General features: G+C 53.9%; 7 protein-coding genes across 7 annotated transcripts; 3 read left to right on the top strand and 4 right to left on the bottom strand.

Moving 5' to 3' along the window:
• Positions 1-242: 242 nt before the first annotated feature.
• On the top strand, positions 243-2,163 carry G647_07141 (uncharacterized protein; the record flags this gene model as incomplete). The annotated part of the gene is made up of 2 exons (XM_008731458.1): positions 243-930; positions 1,031-2,163. The coding sequence occupies 2 exons, from the start codon at positions 243-245 to the stop codon at positions 2,161-2,163; spliced, it is 1,821 nt and encodes a 606-aa protein (XP_008729680.1).
• A 572-nt stretch (positions 2,164-2,735) lies between these two features.
• On the top strand, positions 2,736-3,957 carry G647_07142 (uncharacterized protein; the record flags this gene model as incomplete). Its single annotated transcript, XM_008731459.1, has 2 exons — positions 2,736-2,927; positions 2,983-3,957. The coding sequence occupies 2 exons, from the start codon at positions 2,736-2,738 to the stop codon at positions 3,955-3,957; spliced, it is 1,167 nt and encodes a 388-aa protein (XP_008729681.1).
• Positions 3,958-5,788: 1,831 nt separating this feature from the next.
• On the bottom strand, positions 5,789-6,920 carry G647_07143 (uncharacterized protein; the record flags this gene model as incomplete). Its single annotated transcript, XM_008731460.1, has 2 exons — positions 5,789-6,593; positions 6,673-6,920. 2 exons carry the CDS (start codon positions 6,918-6,920, stop codon positions 5,789-5,791), a joined length of 1,053 nt encoding a protein of 350 aa, XP_008729682.1.
• Positions 6,921-7,315: 395 nt separating this feature from the next.
• Positions 7,316-7,820, bottom strand: G647_07144 (uncharacterized protein; the record flags this gene model as incomplete). The annotated part of the gene is made up of 2 exons (XM_008731461.1): positions 7,316-7,524; positions 7,580-7,820. The coding sequence occupies 2 exons, from the start codon at positions 7,818-7,820 to the stop codon at positions 7,316-7,318; spliced, it is 450 nt and encodes a 149-aa protein (XP_008729683.1).
• Positions 7,821-8,811: 991 nt separating this feature from the next.
• G647_07145 (uncharacterized protein) lies at positions 8,812-9,549 on the bottom strand (the record flags this gene model as incomplete). The annotated part of the gene is made up of 3 exons (XM_008731462.1): positions 8,812-9,343; positions 9,397-9,440; positions 9,487-9,549. The coding sequence occupies 3 exons, from the start codon at positions 9,547-9,549 to the stop codon at positions 8,812-8,814; spliced, it is 639 nt and encodes a 212-aa protein (XP_008729684.1).
• A 359-nt stretch (positions 9,550-9,908) lies between these two features.
• G647_07146 (uncharacterized protein) lies at positions 9,909-12,605 on the top strand (the record flags this gene model as incomplete). Its single annotated transcript, XM_008731463.1, has 1 exon — positions 9,909-12,605. One exon carries the CDS (start codon positions 9,909-9,911, stop codon positions 12,603-12,605), a length of 2,697 nt encoding a protein of 898 aa, XP_008729685.1.
• A 1,238-nt stretch (positions 12,606-13,843) lies between these two features.
• Positions 13,844-15,062, bottom strand: G647_07147 (uncharacterized protein; the record flags this gene model as incomplete). Its single annotated transcript, XM_008731464.1, has 2 exons — positions 13,844-14,572; positions 14,631-15,062. 2 exons carry the CDS (start codon positions 15,060-15,062, stop codon positions 13,844-13,846), a joined length of 1,161 nt encoding a protein of 386 aa, XP_008729686.1.
• Positions 15,063-18,979: the final 3,917 nt, after the last annotated feature.

The following is an 18,979-nucleotide window of genomic DNA, read 5'->3' on the forward strand; positions in this document are numbered from 1 at the left end:
GGATGTTATCACTTTCGCAACAGTGTGTACGATGTGTACCCTTGAAGCTCTCCTTCCTGTTCCCAGCGAAAACACTTCACGTACTCCTTTCAACCGGTTGAGGGGGTTGATTTCTCCCGTCGAGTTAGTAATCTCCGGTCTTCGCTGTTCGATCTGAGATACTCTGCTGGCCTCTGCGAGCCTCAGGTTTGATCATACAGTTATTGGCAGTGGCACTCGTGGTTGTTTCGACGGACATTCCCATGTTACCAGATCACACAAGCTCATCGCTGCCTACGAGATCGAGCACTTCACACACCTGGACATGGCGAGACACCATCACCCACCCTACCAGTGTCGGAAAGACTACCACGGCAACATTAAGCAGTTCCCAATCTCGAGCGATCCTGATCGCGGCGCTCTCATGCGCCTGCGTCAGCTTGGTTCTGGTCTTGATTACCTTGAGATGGTTTCTTATGATGCGCAGGTACTTCCGACATAGGTTGGTCCTGCATCTGATTGCCAGCGACACCTTCAAAGCCATCTGGTATTTTGTCTTCCCAGTTGTGGTATTTGCGGGAGGCCCAGCTGGCAGCACATCGAACTTCTGCCAGGCAAGCGGCTTCTTGCTCGCCTTCGCCATCGAGGCCAGCGACATGGCTATTCTTATCATCGCGCTACACTCAACTCTATGCATCCTACGATCGGACAGCACCATCGGAGAAGGCGGCCTGGACCGCTACAGCAGCTGGATTTACCCCTTGTGGCTTGGGCCGCCGCTTTTGGCTGCTTCGTTCGCCTTCATCAACAATAACGAAGGCTACACTCTGGCTGGCACCTTTTGCTATCTCCCTAAACGCCCATTTTGGTATCGACTGGCGCTTTCCTGGGTGCCTCGATATCTCATTATCAGCTTGATCCTGATCATGTACGTCTGGATCTACATCTATGGTGAGTCCTTTCTAGACTCGGATTCTGCCCGTGCGAGACATCTACCTCAAAATATACTTATTTGGAACACTACGTTGTTGATACGATTTTGAGGGACTAGTTCACGTCAAATTTCGCGGCTTCGAAAACCTCGGTGCAACAGACGACTCCTACGATGCTGAGGTGAGACGCCGATCGGGCCTTTCTATGAAATCAAATGATGTCGAGCGAAGAGGAACCGACCGAAGCAGCGGAGCATTGCCACCGTCAATCCTCAGCCCATCGTACAGGCAAACCCAGAATCAGATTCTAGGTATTGGGACCAACTTGACCACCCCGCAGCTTCAGCCCTGGGACCACATGCACTTCATTACATCAAAGCCGCTAGAAGTACCCATAGCCGAGATGGTTGATGAAAGTGAAGCTGGAAACATGATGGCGCGCGGGAGTGGATGGTCCGGGGAGACTCACGTTCCTCTTACCGACTGCCCCGGACAACCTATACCTGCCAGAGAAACGGAATCAAAGCGTGAGGCTGATTCGCATAAACCGGCCGGACGACCTGCTATCTACTGCGGCTTAAACGTGACACCAGATGATCAGAGGACGCAATCGTTAAACGCTTCTGCCCGGCTCGAGGATCCACTCAGGAAGACCCGAATGGCCATTCGTAAGCAACTACGGTATGTATTCATCTACCCTCTTGTGTATATCATCATGTGGAGCTTCCCATTCGCATCACACGCGCTGAACTACAACGACTATTACGTTCAGCATCCAGTCTTCTGGCTCTCCCTGGTCCAGACGATTATGCTTAGTCTGCAAGCTGGAGTTGACAGCATCATGTTCTCGTGTTCAGAGAAGCCTTGGAAAAGGGTCGACGCATCCTCGAAATTGTCCTTGCTGTTCCTCCAGCGCCAGATCGAGAAGTCTCCCGTCTCCTCGCCGGATCATCCAGCCCAGCAGCAACCCGCGACCAACCACAATCCGACATGGTGGGAAGCGGAAGGTCGTCGTCGCAATGACAGCATATGGCTTGGGACCAGCACAATCTCACACACATTGTCTTCACTTACGGTCTGGACACGATCAAGAAGTCCACACAAGCAAGGACAAGATCGCCAGGCCCAGAGAGGGAGCTATGAGCAGGGTCCTGTAATTCTTCCCCGGCTCCCTCCCATCTCAGCAGGAACAGGCACTCTTTCGCTCAATCGGAATGCCCCAGAAGAAACTAGTTCTGGCAGCCCTGCGTAGTAGTAGCAGAGGTAGAGGCAGCTGTCCAGTGTGCGCGAAAATCATGCCGACTTGAATCCCGCGAATAAGCGCCTCTGAGCCAGAAGAGAAAATATTTTATCGACGAGGTGGTATTTGTCCCGTGGGATGTCTGCATCAGGCTCGTGACCGTGACCAAACCCACATATGCAGAATCCGTAGTACTTGAATTGCCTAGGTATTCGCCGTGCGGGATCCGAAGGCGAAAGGGAAAAAGGCCGGAATTCCAGCGGTGCGGAATCGGAAGCGATACTCGTCCTCACTCTTCTCTCACAACTGGCTGACTGCGTGCTGGGTGACTGGATGCTTGGGGCTCGCCTTCTCTAGCTCCACGGACCTCCACCTTCGTCCCCGAGTTTCTCCCTCTTCATTACATGTGGCTATCGCATTCGACGTCACGAAGCTCAGCGTCCCCTCTATTCTCACGTTCACCTATTGCTCGCCCTGCACAGCCAAAGAGCAGTCGTATCAATAATGTCACAGTGCCTCTTTGAATGCCTATAGCCAATCCAGGTCATGCAGCCACAACACTTCAAGCCTTACAATCATCCGAGATGGAGAGCCGAGGTGCTGCCTCGAGGCTGCTCGAGGAACCTCCACCAGGACCCGACCAGAGAGTCTTCAAAAAAGCTGATGCATCGGTGACAACCCAGAGAGATGCTGGCCACAACACCAAGAACCTGGACAAGCGGAGCCTCGAATACGTCCTGCGCTCGGGGTTCGCAGGTGGACTAGCAGGATGCGCTGTACGTGGAAGACGTGCGGTTGTTCCGTAACAGCTCACGCTGACTTGTTGCACAGGCCAAAACAGTTGTCGGTCCCCTCGACCGAGTCAAGATCCTTTTCCAAGCCTCGAATCCCCAGTTTGCAAAATATACGGGCAGTTGGTTCGGCGTGGTGACGGCAATGCGGGATATCAATCGGCAAGACGGGCTTCGAGGACTGTTTCGAGGACACTCGGCGACACTACTCAGAGTCTTTCCTTACGCCGGAATCAAGTTTCTCGCCTACGAGCAGATAAGAGCCGTGGTCATACCCGATAAAGCCCATGAGACTCCCGCCCGTCGCTTCTTGTCTGGATCGTTGGCGGGCATCACTTCAGTCTTCTTCACCTACCCTCTCGAGGTCATCCGAGTGCGATTAGCTTTCGAAACCAAACGCGACTCGCGTTCTTCTTTTACACGGATTTGCCGGCAGATATACCACGAACATCCTCCCGAGGTAGAAAATCTAGCAAGCCGTGGGCCTGTCGCAGCGGCATCCAATGTCGCACATCACGCTGTGCCCAGGTCCGGATTAGCCAACTTCTACAGAGGTTTCTCGCCGACGATGTTGGGCATGTTGCCGTACGCCGGAATGTCATTTTTGACGCACGACACTATAGGAGATATCTTCAGACACCCTTCTCTGGCACCATATACCATCCTTCGGTCGACTGCGACTGCGGCCGCTCCGCCGGCTGAATCTAATACGAAGGTGTACAAACGGAGTCAGTTGAATGCACCGGCGGAGCTAACGTCGGGCGCCCTGGCCGGGTTGGTGTCCCAGACAGCCTCCTATCCGCTTGAAGTCGTCCGACGTCGAATGCAGGTCGGTGGCGCTGTCGGCGATGGTCATAGGTTGACTATTGGTGAAACAGCGCGACGGATATGGCTTGAACGGGGCTGGAGGGGGTTTTTCGTGGGTCTCACAATTGGCTATATCAAGGTTGTTCCCATGGTTGCCACGAGCTTCTACGTATACGAGCGAAGCAAGTGGTTGCTGGGGATTGGCTGAAGATTCGCGGTACCACCCTCACGGGCTTATCACGATATATGAGAATGCCATATCGAGACTAAGTATAACCTCGCCATTCAGCTAGCTCATCGAGGGGCCAGGAACAGGATGTTGTGCCCTACTGGCATTCCATGGAATGATCCTTTGGGGGTCATGATGATTTAACCGGGGAATCAACCGACGATCAATACAACATCACCAGCAAGATCAGTGAAGCCAAGCACGACGGAAGTTGAGACTCCAGCACTGTACCGTCGGAAGGGCACCAGCTATGTCTCTGCCCTAGCCGTCGGGTCAGCGTTGTGGATCAGATTGGAACGCTGCTTCGCGTCGCAACGGACGGGGGAACCCGCTGCAAGAACTCAGCGGTTATTCAGCACGAAATGGTATCATCCGACACAAGCAGGTTGAAAAGCACATGTCAACATGGGCACATTGGCAGATATTTACGTTTATGGCATCGTTATCGGAAGTCATGGTCCCGGGAAGTTTGGAAACCTGTAGGCGGGCGCCGTGCATGGCGATTGCTGGTATTTCCTCCTCACAGAAGCAGCCAGCTTTTATCCCAGGGAACGTGCGTATGAAGTATATAACATTGACAGCGGCACCTGTTGCCACTTTCGAAATGAATCTTATTACCAGGTCTTATTGACTTCACTTGATCGTCAGTGTTGATCTCCCTGTAGAGAGTCAATTTACCAAACCACATCGTACTGGAGTAGTGCGCACAATGCTATGCTGGGGGCCACGGACAGTTGGAAATCATTGTGAGGGCATGTCAGAGCAGGCCAAGTCAACGCAGGTCAGGTCAGTCAGCGTCATGGTTGCCAACGATACAGTGTGATGCGAATTACTCCAACTTTCTCTGGACAGTGTGAGTTCAGCAGCCGTGCCACTTGACCGACAGTGCCCGAACGGAATGGAATGAAGATTGATACTGTATAGACACACACACATACACAGATAGATAGGTATAGGGAGGGCTAGGATAATATCTTACGTACCTAGTTAGGTACTCGTACTGCGTCACCTCCATACCTACCTACCTACCTACCTACCGTACCTAGATAGGTAGTTAGTTGATGGATAATTTACTCTGTACGGTACCGTGTATGCCGAATATCTATTACTTTCTACACAACCGATCTGCCTAACTATATGTACTCATATAGTATGGTATGCGTACACACATATATATACGGATCATGAGGTTCTGCTTTGGGTACCCGGACTCGTCTACCATTGTACCGTACTTTACTATCTTCAGGTAGGTATGCTATTCTACGGACTATATCACGCGGCACTGTATACCACGGAGTATACCACAGAGCTATACCGCGCTTTCTGTCTGTCTAAGGTAGATAGATACCAGGTACCTACCAGGCCGTGCTCCATCAGTCCAGTGGCCGTGAAAGTCTAAAGGGCCGAAAGGCAGACGACCATCCGCCGCTCATTATGTATTTATTTCTCATGCTCTGCTCTGCTCACCCCGATCGTCCCTGCCCTCCCTGGCCCGTCTTTTCCCGCTCCGTGCTGCATTGTAGGGCGATGGTCGTGTAGAAGAAAGGAGGAATATGTCTGTTTCGCATCTATTTCTGCTTCTTCGCCCGCTTCCGTCGCCGCCTCAGTAGCCCAGTATTTGTGCTGTCGCCACCTCCTCAGTGGCCCGGTAGTTGGTGTACTGTATAGTACTGTGGTGGAGTTCACCACACCACCACACCACCACACCTCCGTTTCCATGCCCAAGGTGGACCTCATCCGCCTGGCATAGCGGTTTGCCCGACTTCACAAACCTGAGCTTGCTCAACCGCTCACTCATACAATCACTCACTCACTCCCGACCTAGCCTCTCACCCTCGTCCCACGTCATCTCGTACGCCGGCTTATACCTCTCCCGTCCGTCGCTGTCAATGTACCGCAACTTGGGATTTCTGACCGTGTCGTTCACGCCGCCTAGACTGGTGTACCCTTCATCATACATTTGGCAGTACTTGAGAGGAACTGAGCGGGCCTGCAGGTCCCCGGGGGCACACACTCCCGCACCCGCGCCCACATCGGTCAGGTACGGAGATCGCAAAAAGCACCAGATCTCACTGAGATGCCAATCGATGACCGGGTGAATGCGCATGAACTCGGGCCAGTTATGGTCCGTAAGGTCAAAGTGCGTGAGATGGCTGCCGTGCGGGTCTGTCCTTCGCGTGCCCACGAAGATTGCTTTGACCTGCGGGTGCGATGACAGGTAGAGGGCGAAGGCGTCGCGGAAGGATACGATCGGTCTGTCGGATGGGGGTGCTGCGGGTGAAGAAGCGGGGAGGGTGGTGCTGGAAGTTGAGATTGGAGACGACGAGAGAGGCGGATTTGAATGACTTCGCTCCTTTTTCCTCGGCCCCGGGTTCGTCGATATGTGCGTCAGATCCAAGTGGTATAGTTTGCTCGAGTACTCGACGAACTCTGATACCGCGGGGAAAGGGTCGGGCGGCTTCGCGTAGATGGAGGGGATGGAGGTGGGAAAGTCGTTCCTGGGAGCGCCGTTCTTGGGAGGTTTGGAGAAGTGCGTGTGCAGCACGGCGAGGTACAGGATCAAGAGGACGAGACAGTCTTTCCCGCCGTTGTAGGAGAGGGAGAGGGCCGGGAAGCTAGTTGTTTTACACACACACTAGTTAGACTCTTGGACAGGTCGTTGTGGGGGGCAGGGGGGTGGTTTGGTTCACTCACTCGTAGTCGTTCAGCGCCTTCTCTATCACTTGCATGGATATTCTCGTCTGCTCTTGTGTTCGTCTCGTCACGTCGTTTTCGGGCGCCGCCGACAGGAAGGCGTCCACCTGCCCGTGGAGTACAGCACAGACATCTTGCAACGAATGTGTTGCGGGGTTCGACGAGGACAATACATCGGCTTCTCCATTGACCATCTTGTGAATGCCTTTGGTCATGGGGGCTTGAGGCGGCAGCGATGCAGAAGTCATTGTCACGACGACATGAGTAACCAAGCACGAGTCAGGAACAGAAGGGAAAGGAGGGACACAGAATCTCGTCGACTCGGAGAATGATGAGATTCGGGCTTGGGCGGGCGAGGCGGACGATGTGGGGAACCCTTGATACAATCGCTTTCTGAGGCTTACGAGGTACACAGGACTTTATCCCGAGGTTGCCGAGAGACGAGCGTGGCACAAGGCTGTCGGCTTGGATGTCACGTCGTTGACCGAAGGAAAGAAGTACGACTAGTGAATGGCATGGTTAGGTGCGCCTAGCTGACCTACACCAGGGCAACTATCGCAGAGACCTCTACTGATGATCCAACCGAATTGTATGCATGTCTGGACTGATCAACTCGCGCCAGAGATCAATGCCAGGTGCAATTTCACAACGTCAGATTTTGCAATGCACTGGCAACGTCGTCTGCCTCTTCATCCGCACCGTGTCCCAAGTCGGCCGTGGTCGTCTCCGCTGCAGCACGTGTTTGAGTGGTGAAGGCAATCCTCGTCAATTTCTCCCACTCCACGAGCTCTCTTAAGGGAGATGCGATCCCTGTTCGCGGGTTCGCGAACAGATATGGAATTGTGAATTCTCCTAGGCCACTGTTAGTCCTCCTGCTTACACCACAGGAAGAGGTTCAGGGACCAACCATTGAAAGTGTCGCGGAATTCATACTGCACAAATGCATCGTGCTGGGGACGGGCTCTGCATGCAAGAGCCCACATCATGATCACAGGAATCCAACGCCTACCGAAGCATAGTGCCAGTCTTCGTGCTGTGACTATCTCTTCTACGGAGACAGGCTTCTCGTCCAGATACCATTGCAGCCAAAACTTCTGAAGCCGATTGTAGAGCTCCATGCTATATTCCGCTTGGGCAAGATCGGGCATTATCTCAAATAGTCCTCCTCGCTGACCAACGCCCCAAACGAGACATGTTTGCTGGAATTATCGGTGGTGAGCAATCTATATGCTGTAAGATATTCTCCCTCATGGTACTCGTGGCGCAGGAGACTGTCGGTGGTTCGGTCGAGGTTGTATCTTCTGAGGAGGTCAATTCTCCAAGAGAATGTGCCGGGAGGATACTTCGAGGTGTCAATTATGCAGATGTAACAGCTCGACCTGTTAGTGGAGCCTCGTTTGCATGAAGCAATTTTGCGCACACAATGTGGAGTGCAAACAGAAATGATGGCGTAAATGATATGAGGATATCGTCGTCCCTTCTTTTCCAGCTCTTCCAAGTAACATGATCTTGAAGCATGTCGCGTGCAACGTGTGGTGGCAATTGGCTCAGTGATGTAGCTTCAGTTTTACCGCTGCATGCGGCCATCGACTAGAACCCTGTGAGATCGTTCGATCCGTCGGATCCTGGGGAATAGGCTCGGAAGAGATAACGAGGAACAGCTGAAGGTGCCGACATGCTGGACCACTCACCAAGGATGAAGGTTGAGTGGAATGAGCTGAAAGGAGCTGATGAGCAGCGATGCAAGAAAGCCTGAAGTGGGAGAAGGCAGAGGAAAGGCAACTGCCTCACCTAGGCTGTATCGTCCAACATCCCAAGAATCCAATCAGGCTGCATCTTTTACATGGTCAGTATGCTCTTCAGCCTCATGATCTCGCCCATAATGTCAAGCCAAGAAATCCAGCGTCACATTCATCGCTTCAGACTTCGAACCACCCAGTAACTACCATCTGACATGAGACATGCACTGGCTTGTCGTCGCCTTCGATCGAGCCCAACGGACCTGTTCAGAGACTTGCGGCGACGAGGGACAGTAAGTTCCTCCCCTACAAGTAGGTCAAAGCGAGTCGTGTTGTACTTCCAGGTTGGGCAATGCGAGTTCCCCTTCCTCAGGCAGATCCCGCGGTGCACATACCAACGTCAACCCAACACTTTCATCTTCTTTTTCTTCTTCTGCTCCTCACCCTTCTTGACTCCCTTCTGGAAGTCTCGCCAACTGCCAATGCGCTGCTCTCTCGTATCTTCCCAGCTCTTCTCATGGTCCCGTTTCCGTTTCCTCTCCTCGATCTCGGCGTCTTCTTTGGCCTTCTCGCGGCCCTCTTCCTGCATCTTGGCCTTCATCTGCCGCCTTCTGCGTGCCTCGGCCTCCACCAGCACTTCAACAGTCTTCTTCCTCCATTCCACCTTGAACTCATCCGTCTTCAGCTCTTCCGAATCCACTGTGTACTTGTGCTGACGAATCAGAAGTTGTCTGGCATCCGCAATGCACTCGTCCAGATGTTGGCGCTGTTTCTCATCTAGCAGAGCAGTCTGTGCTTTCTTGAGGCGGTCGAAAGCCTCGGGCGCTTGCGGGTTCTTGGTCTTGTCCGGATGGATTAGCAGTGACTTTTTCCGGTAGACGATCTTGATGTCTGAGTCGGGCACTCCAGGCTGGAGATCTAGCACGGCGTAGCTGCGACGGCGTTAGTCTTTGGAATGACCATACAATCGGTTGAAGTGACTTACGCATCTAGTCTAAATGCTTTCAGGATTCGGTCGATCTCAGCATCCTGACATTCGTCAGCCATGCCAATAAGCAGCTTCGAGTCTGCGCACCTTATCATATTCCTTTGCTTCCTTTTCAAGCACATCAAGAGCATCGGACTCATCATTAGCCATGGCGGGCTGATAGCATGTACCTTACCGATGGATTGTAGCGCGGTCACCTGTGATAAGCACGCTCGCGTGTGAAGAGATAGGCAGACTTAGAGATCGCGTAGATAGCTCTGCCAAATAAGTAATTAGGGATGATCCGACGATAATAGTTGATTCTAACGTGGGAAGTCGCAGCAGAATGCCACCAGATCTGGGGCTGAAGAGGATGCGATTGTATCGAGGCGAACGAGGCAAGTATTCCGACGAGGCTTACCGATAATCTGCCGCCTATCGATAAGGCAGCCTCGTCGCATTATTTTTTTTGGATTCCGCGCTTTCAGAAATAACGTCAATTCCGCAGTGAAATGTGACACTGGCCAGCCATGGCACCTCCAGGGCAGCGCAGAGGGAAGAAAGGCCCTCGCCCTGGACTCCAGCGACCCAGGTTATTGAAACGAAAGCGGGAGGAAGAAGACATTGAGACCCTGTCACAAAGAGTCGCCGACCTCGACCCCAAGTCTTCAGCACCGCCAGAAAGCTTCCTCGATGTTCCTCTGTCGCAAGCAACACAAGATGGCCTCGCTGCCTCGCACTTTAAGACATTGACGACGATTCAAAGCAGGACAATACCGTTAGCACTGCAGGGAGCAGATATCCTAGGAGCAGCGAAAACGGGCTCAGGCAAGACTTTGGCATTTCTCATCCCAGTCCTCGAGAATTTGTATCGCAGAAGATGGACCGACTACGACGGTGTGGGCGCTCTCATCCTCTCCCCGACTCGGGAACTTGCGATCCAAATCTTCGAAGTCCTACGTAAAGTTGGCCGCAACCATATGTTCTCCGCCGGTCTGGTGATCGGTGGGAAGAGTTTGCAGGAAGAGCGAGAACGGCTCGGACGCATGAACATCCTGGTCGCCACGCCAGGGAGGATGCTGCAGCACATGGACCAGACGTCTGAATTAGACATTGGGAATTTGCAAATGCTGGTTCTAGACGAGGCGGATCGGATCATGGACATGGGTTTCAGCCAAACCATTGATGCTCTCATCGAGCATCTCCCCCGTGAGAGACAGACACTCATGTTCAGCGCCACTCAAACGAAGAAAGTCTCCGACCTTGCAAGACTGAGTCTGAAAGAGCCCGAATTCGTCTCCGTCCACGAAGCAGCAGACAGCGCCACGCCCTCCACCCTGCAGCAAAACTACGTCGTCACCCCCCTTCCGGACAAACTCGACACACTGTGGTCGTTCATCCGTGCCAACGTCAAGAAAAAAATCCTAGTCTTCCTCAGCAGCGGCAAACAAGTCCGCTTCGTCTACGAATCATTCCGGCATCTACAGCCCGGTATTCCCCTACTGCATCTCCACGGCCGTCAGAAGCAAACGGCCCGTCTGGACATCACGACCAAATATTCAAACAGCAAATACGCCTGTCTTTTCTCCACCGACGTCGCTGCCCGAGGTCTCGATTTCCCTGCCGTCGACTGGGTCGTGCAAGTCGACTGCCCTGAAGACGCAGACACATACATCCACCGGGTCGGCCGCACCGCGCGCTTCGAGCACGAAGGTCGGGCCATCCTGTTCGTCGAGCCGTCCGAAGAAGCCGGCATGCTCAACGCGCTCGAGAAAAAGAAAGTCTTCCTTGAGAAGATCAACGTCCGGCAAAAGAAGATGCAGCAGACGATCCGCAATCAATTGCAGAACATGTGTTTCAAGGACCCAGAGTTGAAGTATCTCGGCCAGAAGGCCTTTGTGAGTTACGTACGAAGCGTGCATGTGCAGAAGGATAAAGAGACGTTCAACGTCAAGAAGTTGGATCTCGAGGGCTTTGCCGCGAGTTTGGGTCTGCCCGGTGCGCCGCGTGTAAAGTTCGTCAAGGGCGAGGACGCAAAGGCACGCAAGAACGCACCGAGACAACTCCTCGCCGCGTTGGAGGGGAGCGATTCCGAAAGTGACAATGCCGGAAACGGAGATAAACAGAAGAAACGAAAGGGCGACGTGCGCACGAAATATGATCGCATGTTCGAGCGACGTAACCAGGGCGTCTTGGCTGAGCACTACACGAAACTCATCGAGGACGAAGACGAAGACGAAGACACCGAAGCCAGCGATCGCGCCGCAAGCGGAGGTCTGAGAGCAGTCAGAAATGGCACGCCGGACAACAATCCCAACGACGAAGAAGATGACTTCCTGTCCGTCAAGCGCCGCTTCGATGTCGGCGACTCGGCCCTTGACCAGGAAGTTGAAAGTGAAAGTGACAGCGACAACGACAACGACAGTGGCGCCTCGTCCGCCGAACGCTCCATCTCCATCTCCCTCTCCCACTCGAAACGGGACGCGAAGTCCGATCTCGACGCAAACCCATCCGCCCCCAAAGAAATCAAAACCCTCACCCTCTCAACAGCGCGTGACGCCCACCCGCTCACGATCGACTCTCACCGGCGAGAAAAATTGCTCAAGTCCAAAAAAGCACTCCTCAAATACAAGGGCAAAGGCGCGCACCTCACGTTCGACTCGGACAGCGACACGCCCAAGGACAAAAAGGCGTACCGCGACGAAGAAACCTTCACGGCAGGCGGCCGGCAGGCCGCGGAGGCGGAGATCAAGGAATTCCGCCGGCGAGAGGCCGAGCGGGCGTTGCGGGCCGACGAGGTGGACAAGGAGATCGCGAGGACGAAGAAGAGGGAGAAGAAAGAGAAGAGGAAGGAGAGGGAGCGCAGACAATACTTGGGGATTGAGGATCGAGGCGAGGATGATGATGACGATGTCGAGCATGCCGGGGTGCAGCTTGTCCCGTACGACGACGACGACGACGACGACGACGACGACGCAGATGCAGATGCAGATCCGCGCCAACAGGACGATGGAGTGCCGCCCAAGGCAAAGAGAGCGAGGAAATGGTTCGAAGATGCCTCCTCGGATGATGGAGATGAAGATGAAGATGGAGCGGGTGATATTCGACTGACGAAGAGCGGGAAGATGATATCCAAGAGAAAGCGAAAGAACCGCGCCGAAGACGAGCATCCTCAGACGCTGGACGAGCTGGAAGCTTTGGCGTCTGGTCTGCTCGCTGGTTCGTGAGTCAATTTCTACTATGCCGGCTGGGCAGTCACCAAATTCCGTGTGTACTTCGACAGCCCAACCATGGGCGCCTGGTATATATTGCTACAGAACAGAGGTCCCCCCATGTGTCCAGGATCAGAATGAACAAACCTCACACTCGCTTCTACTTCCATGTCGTCTGCCTTGCGAGCGAGCGAGTCTCACTTCCTCCTAATGGTAGACGTTGGGGCTGTTTCCTTGGTATTGTAGTCCACGACCCTAGGTAGCAAGAATTCGACCGTCGCGCCAGAGACTGACTGACTGGACAGCCTGACTGATAATGTAGACTCCATTATTGTGTATGTCACCTTCCCCTCTGCCTCTCGTGTCTCTCCGTTTTGCCTTCCCAACTCAATCCAAGCTTTTATGTCCCTTAACTCCATGCGTTGATTCCAGAGCCTCGTGTGATTTGTCCCCATCCCAAATGCAACCAGGTCGACGTGAAAGCCGACTCCTAATCCGTTCCGTGGGTATAAAATGCAGATTGCGTCTCTTGTTGTGTATATAATCGTACCATTTCCTGCGTTGCTCGTCGTGGTCTTGCAAACCTATACCCCGTTTTCCGCCATGAAGACCAAAAATGTGATCGAATTTCCAGCGACCGATCATAGTGTAACGTGCCGAAGCGTATTCCAACATTCTCGGCCTCCAGCAGGAATAAGGACGATCATCGGTTAGAAATTAAGAGCGTTGAGCAACGAAAATGTGTTATGTAAAAGGAGGTGTATGTATGTGCAGTTGAACAAGGTGGATGACACATTTTTGTAGCATTGGCTTTGCCCAGCTTTTCCCGGCCCTGTGCGTAAGGACTCAGTTTTGCGACTTTCCGTCGCTAGCTTCTCTGCAAATGGGTCGTCAAAACATGTCGAATCATCCAAAGAGAAGTCCGGGTGGAGTCCGAATAGCTAAGCCAGAGGATACCTGTGCTGCCAGTAACTGTGAGGTCCTCCTTGCTTGTGCTAATGCCTTTGTGAGGTGCGTTCGAGGGCACCCGTGGCTGCAAACGTCTACTGTTAAGGCCGGTGCCACCAGAGCCGCTGTCGTCGCTGGGTTGGGTGTATCGTACAATGCAAAAAGGGAACACATGTTGACGGTCGTGCCAGAAGGCTCGTCGCTTCGTTCAACAAAGGAAAGCAGTCGCGAAAAAAAATATGTGCACATGAATTGTTTGGGTAGAGAGGGAGAGGAGTTGTAGGTCCGGTGTGGCCATAGCTGGCTCAGTCGTTACGAGGACCCAGAATCCCTTTGATGTCCATCTTCGGTCGTTTTGGGTCTGGTTCTTGTGTGCCATCGTCCCTACTCTCCTGTCCCCCTCGCGGAGACGGTCGAGTCGACTGAGCGGGTTGTTGCACAATCGCCGGATCAATCAACCCGGAGGGGGCTGGAAAGTTAATAGGAGGCAGCTGTAGGGCAGATGAGGTTTGTAGGGGCGCGAGCTGTTCCGAAGGTAAAGTGGACGGTATTTGGGGTGGAAAGATGGGATTCGAATAATAAGAGCGCTCCGGCTGCCCTTGTGGTGTGAAAGGGTAACTGGCGTAAGCCGTCCCTTGCGGCGTGGACTCTGCACGAGAAGTGTATGGTGATGGCGATTGTCCTGGGAGTATCGGAGGACGGATACCATATGGCCCAGAAGAGGGGGGTACGAAACTCCCTTCCGCCGTTGCCAGACTTGAGGATATTGATGGTTGCACTGGTGTAGGGTAGTAAGCGGGCATCCCTTGCTGCTGAGATCGGAACCAAGGTGCGGGAGACGGTAGAAGCGGTGTTAGTCCGGGACCCTGCGAAAAGGTTGGAAATCTTGTCGGGGGCCCTAATGGTGCCGCTCCAGCGGGTGAAGATGACGGATAGTGAGCCGTCGAGGCTTGATAACGAGCCACGTTGGCTTGGTCCTCGGCTTTGAGTGGAGGACGGCCTCTCTTCTTATGTTCGACGTCGCGACAGGTATCCTAACAACCACGTCAGCCTTTCCTTCCCTATGGTCATGTCCTAAGCACTTCGACACACCTCTTTGCCGCTCTGCACACACCTCCGGCACGGACGACTGGCATCACACCTCAAGTGCTTCCTCTTGCAGTTCACGCACGCTGAGGCAACATGCGCCTTTGGTTTCCGGGTTGTGCGAGGCGATATGGGGCTGAGCGCGAATCGGGAATCCTGTACACTAGTTGACGATGATAACAGGGTGGAAGCGGCTTGATATGTCGTCGGAGGGGGCGGATAGTTGAGCGCATAAGGGTCATGCTGTACAGCAAGCTCTCCCAGAGTCTCACCACCTCTTAACAACGTCGCCGGTCGAGCAGCACTAGTGTCCAAGGGAGTGATGGGCGCGAGAGTCGTAGCGGTCGTTGTGACGGGAGGGGTATGTGATCGCTTCCTTCTCCGGCCAGCGATCTGTGGAGGTTCAGCAGGCCGTTCCGGTGGTGGAGAACCGGACATGGGAGGGGTAGGAAGAGACGCCCACGCGGGCACAGCAAGTGGTTTCGGCAGCGTGAGATGTTCGATGGTGAACCTAGAGCCGCTGATGCTTGATCGGTGTTTCTTGAAGGAGGAGCAGCAGGGTAACTGAGGCGGCCGTGAATGCTGCATCAGGTTGACTTGAGAGGACGACACTCAACCGCATCGACGAGGTTTCCTGAAAAGACCTTCCCAGCGAGGTGACGGCCCAGTGAGGTTCAAGTGAATTCTCCTTCAGTTCGCCCGTGCTCAAATCCCGCTTGGAACGCGCTCCCTTCCGTTCAGTCTCGACCCGACCGCTTTGACCATGTACTCAAGTCTACCTCCGATCCTGATTTAGTGGTCCGCGCAAGTGCTTGGGCTCAGGTTAGTGATATGTCCCGAGTCCGATAAATGGGTTTGGGAGATGGACACAGCATGGTGGCCAGAATTGTGTCGCCTACCTGATCGGGTCGTCCAGGTATCCTTTGGCCCCAATTCAGTACTCAACCAATATTGGCCAAAGAGATGATGGATCAAGTAAAATGTCCCGTGCGGGGTTCGTGAACGATTGACTGGAAAAACGAGAGTCGTTGGGCCCTGAAACGAGGGCAAGAGGCCGGTGAGGTGAGAGCGATACTTCAGTCCTGCCCGCTTGAGAAGGAACGTCTGGGCTTCTTGGTGGTGGTCGAAGAAAGCTGAATCAAGAGCATGGCCACAGCTTGATAGAAGACTCGGCGAACACGATCCGAGAGTCATAGGTGAACAAGTGGTCAAAACTCACGGTCAGAGGTCGGGGCCAGGGTAGGCGGAGTCTTGCTGTTCATCTGCTTGCAAGGGCGCCTCTTGGTCCCCTACAGATGGAGCGGGAACTGGAGCAGCAGACAAATTTCCTCATGTTCATGGACGTCCACGGCGATCTGCTCTATTGAAAGGCAGAATACGGAGTCCTGGCTCAATAGTTCCGGTCGACTGATCCACTTTGGTATGGACGGCAGAGCCCACTCATCGCGAGATCCAGGGATGCGCAGCTGCGAGGTATGCATTAGCTTTTGCCTCGGAGCGGACACTTGACCCTGCCTCCCGCTGTCAATTGCGACATGGGATGATCCGCAGCAAGCGACTGGCAGTCTGAGGTGGATGAGGTTTCGCCGCCCACGCGCGTGGTCTGCGTCTCTAGCACGGTAGCACCAGATAGTCGTGTCTCGGCAAGCCAGCGACGCGACAGCACCAGCCACAATCCACCTCAGGCTGACGAGACATGAGCATTCGGTGCTAGGACGCCTACGAAACGGGTAGTGTGTGGACCGGCTGATTTGAGAGCCTTGGATAGGTTGCGACGCGAACCGACATGAGCAAGCAGTCAAGCATAAGCTTCACCCGGCGCGAGGGCAATTCAAGGATCGCCAGTTGTTCCCGAGGCGGGTCATAGTTTGCAGAAGGTCCGTGACAAAATGCTCGGTACGCCAATGAAAGGGCCCGAGTCCGTCGTCGAGGCTCAAGGTTCTCACCATTGACCGGACAGTGATGTATTGGGCAAGGCGATTAGCGAGGCCGACCGTTGGAAACGGACCTCAGTGAGGACGATCATTGGCGACAAGGTTGCGACATGGAGAAACACAGGAGAGACAGACCAGACGGGCGCTGCCCAGATGGGCCGAATGATTGACGGATGTCCACCATCATCATCGGATTTGGCTTTCTTCTGGACCAGGCACGCCCTTGAATAGATGATTCAGAACAACTATGCTATGGTGCAGCTTGGTTCTTTAGGTTGGCCCCCCGAGCCGAGCCAGACCTTGCGCTTCTTGGAGAACGCAATTTGCGTGCCAGAACAACACCCGTCGTCGCCTGAGGTTCGGGGATCTCGTGTCGTTCTGTCAATCTCAGAAGTTGACTCCCGGGCTGCAGGCGCCAGAAATAGACACATCTGTACCACCGATGACGAGTTGCGAACCTCCGCGGTGGGCTCCAAGGCCCACAAATCCTGCTCGTACAGATTGCGGACAGCCCTGGGAACCATGGTTAGAATCAAGAAATCGGGCCTTTGAGTTCGGGCGTCGGGGGGTCGGCCTTAGCCCGCATGCGGTGATGGGCAGATAGAATGCTAGCGATGGACGTCGTTATTGTCCACCCCGTGCGTATTCAGGCCCGTAGGCAAGGGGCCGGGTCGGAAGACGCCCAAAATGACCAGGTTGGGCTGTGCAGGCTTGGATAAGCACATCGATAAGGGGACGTCCTGTTCTTGCCCGCCTAATGCTGCCCAAAGAGCCTCACCTAAGCCTGCAACTACCAAATGTACTACGCGGTAAATGTTCCCTTTCCTCTGGGTAAATTTGGGGAACCCCCGTGTCAACGCAAGGCGACCACCGCACAGCTGTGCATGCCGATGCTGACTATGACGCAGAGCGTGAGTTTCGTCTCCCCCTATCCGCACGCGACCATGCGAGTCCTCGTCGCTTGCATTCACCATTTCGGTGGTTGCGGTGTTAGCCTTTCGACGGGGCTGAGGTTATTGGCGATGGAGTGCCCATACTGGTATTCACGAATCTCAGCCCGGCCAAAGTTTCGGGTTGATACCCACGTCTCCGGAAAATTGGCCTACTCTCCGGTTGGCTGAGGCGTTCAACGCTGGTTTCTCGCTTGCTGATCGGTTGACAATCCTCCGACGAGACTGGCTAAGGGTCTCCCCTTTGGGACCCTCTCAAGGGCGAAATCTGGTCCGGCTCAGTAGATCTTTGCTTCCTCCTGGTGGAATACTTTTCCACAAAGACATACCATAAATAACGGCGTCTAGCGACCATAGCCGAGCGACCGCTTGGCTCGTATGGACCTGATTCAGGCTTCACAGCTTGGTTATTGTGTACCGAGTACGGAGTAGCTCCAGCAGTCTTTGTTTCTCACTCGCCCAAGTCTTGTCTCTGATACCCGCCAGTCTGTTGGAAAATAATGTGTCCCCCATATTGGCGAGGGAGATGCAGTAACCCGGCACCTCTAGCAGGCAGACTTGATACTCCAGTGCTGATTCAGACCCATTCCAGATGACCGTGATCTCGTTTGTGTTCGATAGTCAAGGCCCCGGGAAGCTGCCGTCCTGAACGCACTATTGTTCCTCTACAGGTTTACTCCGTACTCCGTACTGTGGACGAACACGGAGTACTAGCAGTACATTGTAGAAGGGAATCTCAGAGACAGGTTTGAACCGCGCCCAGAGCAACATCGGTAACAAGGCAAGCGAGCACGAGGGTCGATCCGCCACTGTGGCTGTTGCTCGCATCGTCAAATCTTCACCGCGACTGCTCAATCGCACATGCTGAGGCATGTATGTCTATGAGAATTTTGAATACACACGTGCTTGCGTGCAGAGCCTGAGATTATTGTCTCGCACCTTCTGAGAGGGACGCATCTTGATCGGCTCGAATGCGCCCTTCAGGGTCATCCAATGTCAACTTTCGAGCGCCCTGCTGGTCGTGCACCATTTTCGTCACGAGTTTTCTGGAAGCAAATCTAGTATTAGAGCACTGCCCGATCCGTGACCGTGAGATCCCTACCACGCGTGGTGCAAGATTGGAGCACTCTCCATTCCGCGTCCCTCGCATGGAACAGAGAGCAGATTTCCCAGTTGGGTGGCGGCGTGGCACCGGGAGTTGCTCACGCTAGAAGTTCAATATTCTCCTTAGCGTTACGCCGCCCAAGCCTCATTTCGATACTCCCGGGGGAAGACGCACGTGGCAATCAAAACCCATGTCGGGCGGTGGTTAGTGCTAGTCGGCGAGTCGGCCCTTCCTTTGAGACATCTCCAGTCGAGGTGAGGCCCAAAGGTTAGCGTCGAGGATGGCGGAACTGAGGAGAATTTATCTCAGCCGCTCGGAGAGTTTTCCAAGTCCAAGAGGGAAACTTCCCAGCTCGAGGTTCATATT

This window comes from Cladophialophora carrionii, assembly GCF_000365165.1.
Source record: "Cladophialophora carrionii CBS 160.54 unplaced genomic scaffold supercont1.6, whole genome shotgun sequence".
NCBI classification, from domain to species: domain Eukaryota; kingdom Fungi; phylum Ascomycota; class Eurotiomycetes; order Chaetothyriales; family Herpotrichiellaceae; genus Cladophialophora; species Cladophialophora carrionii.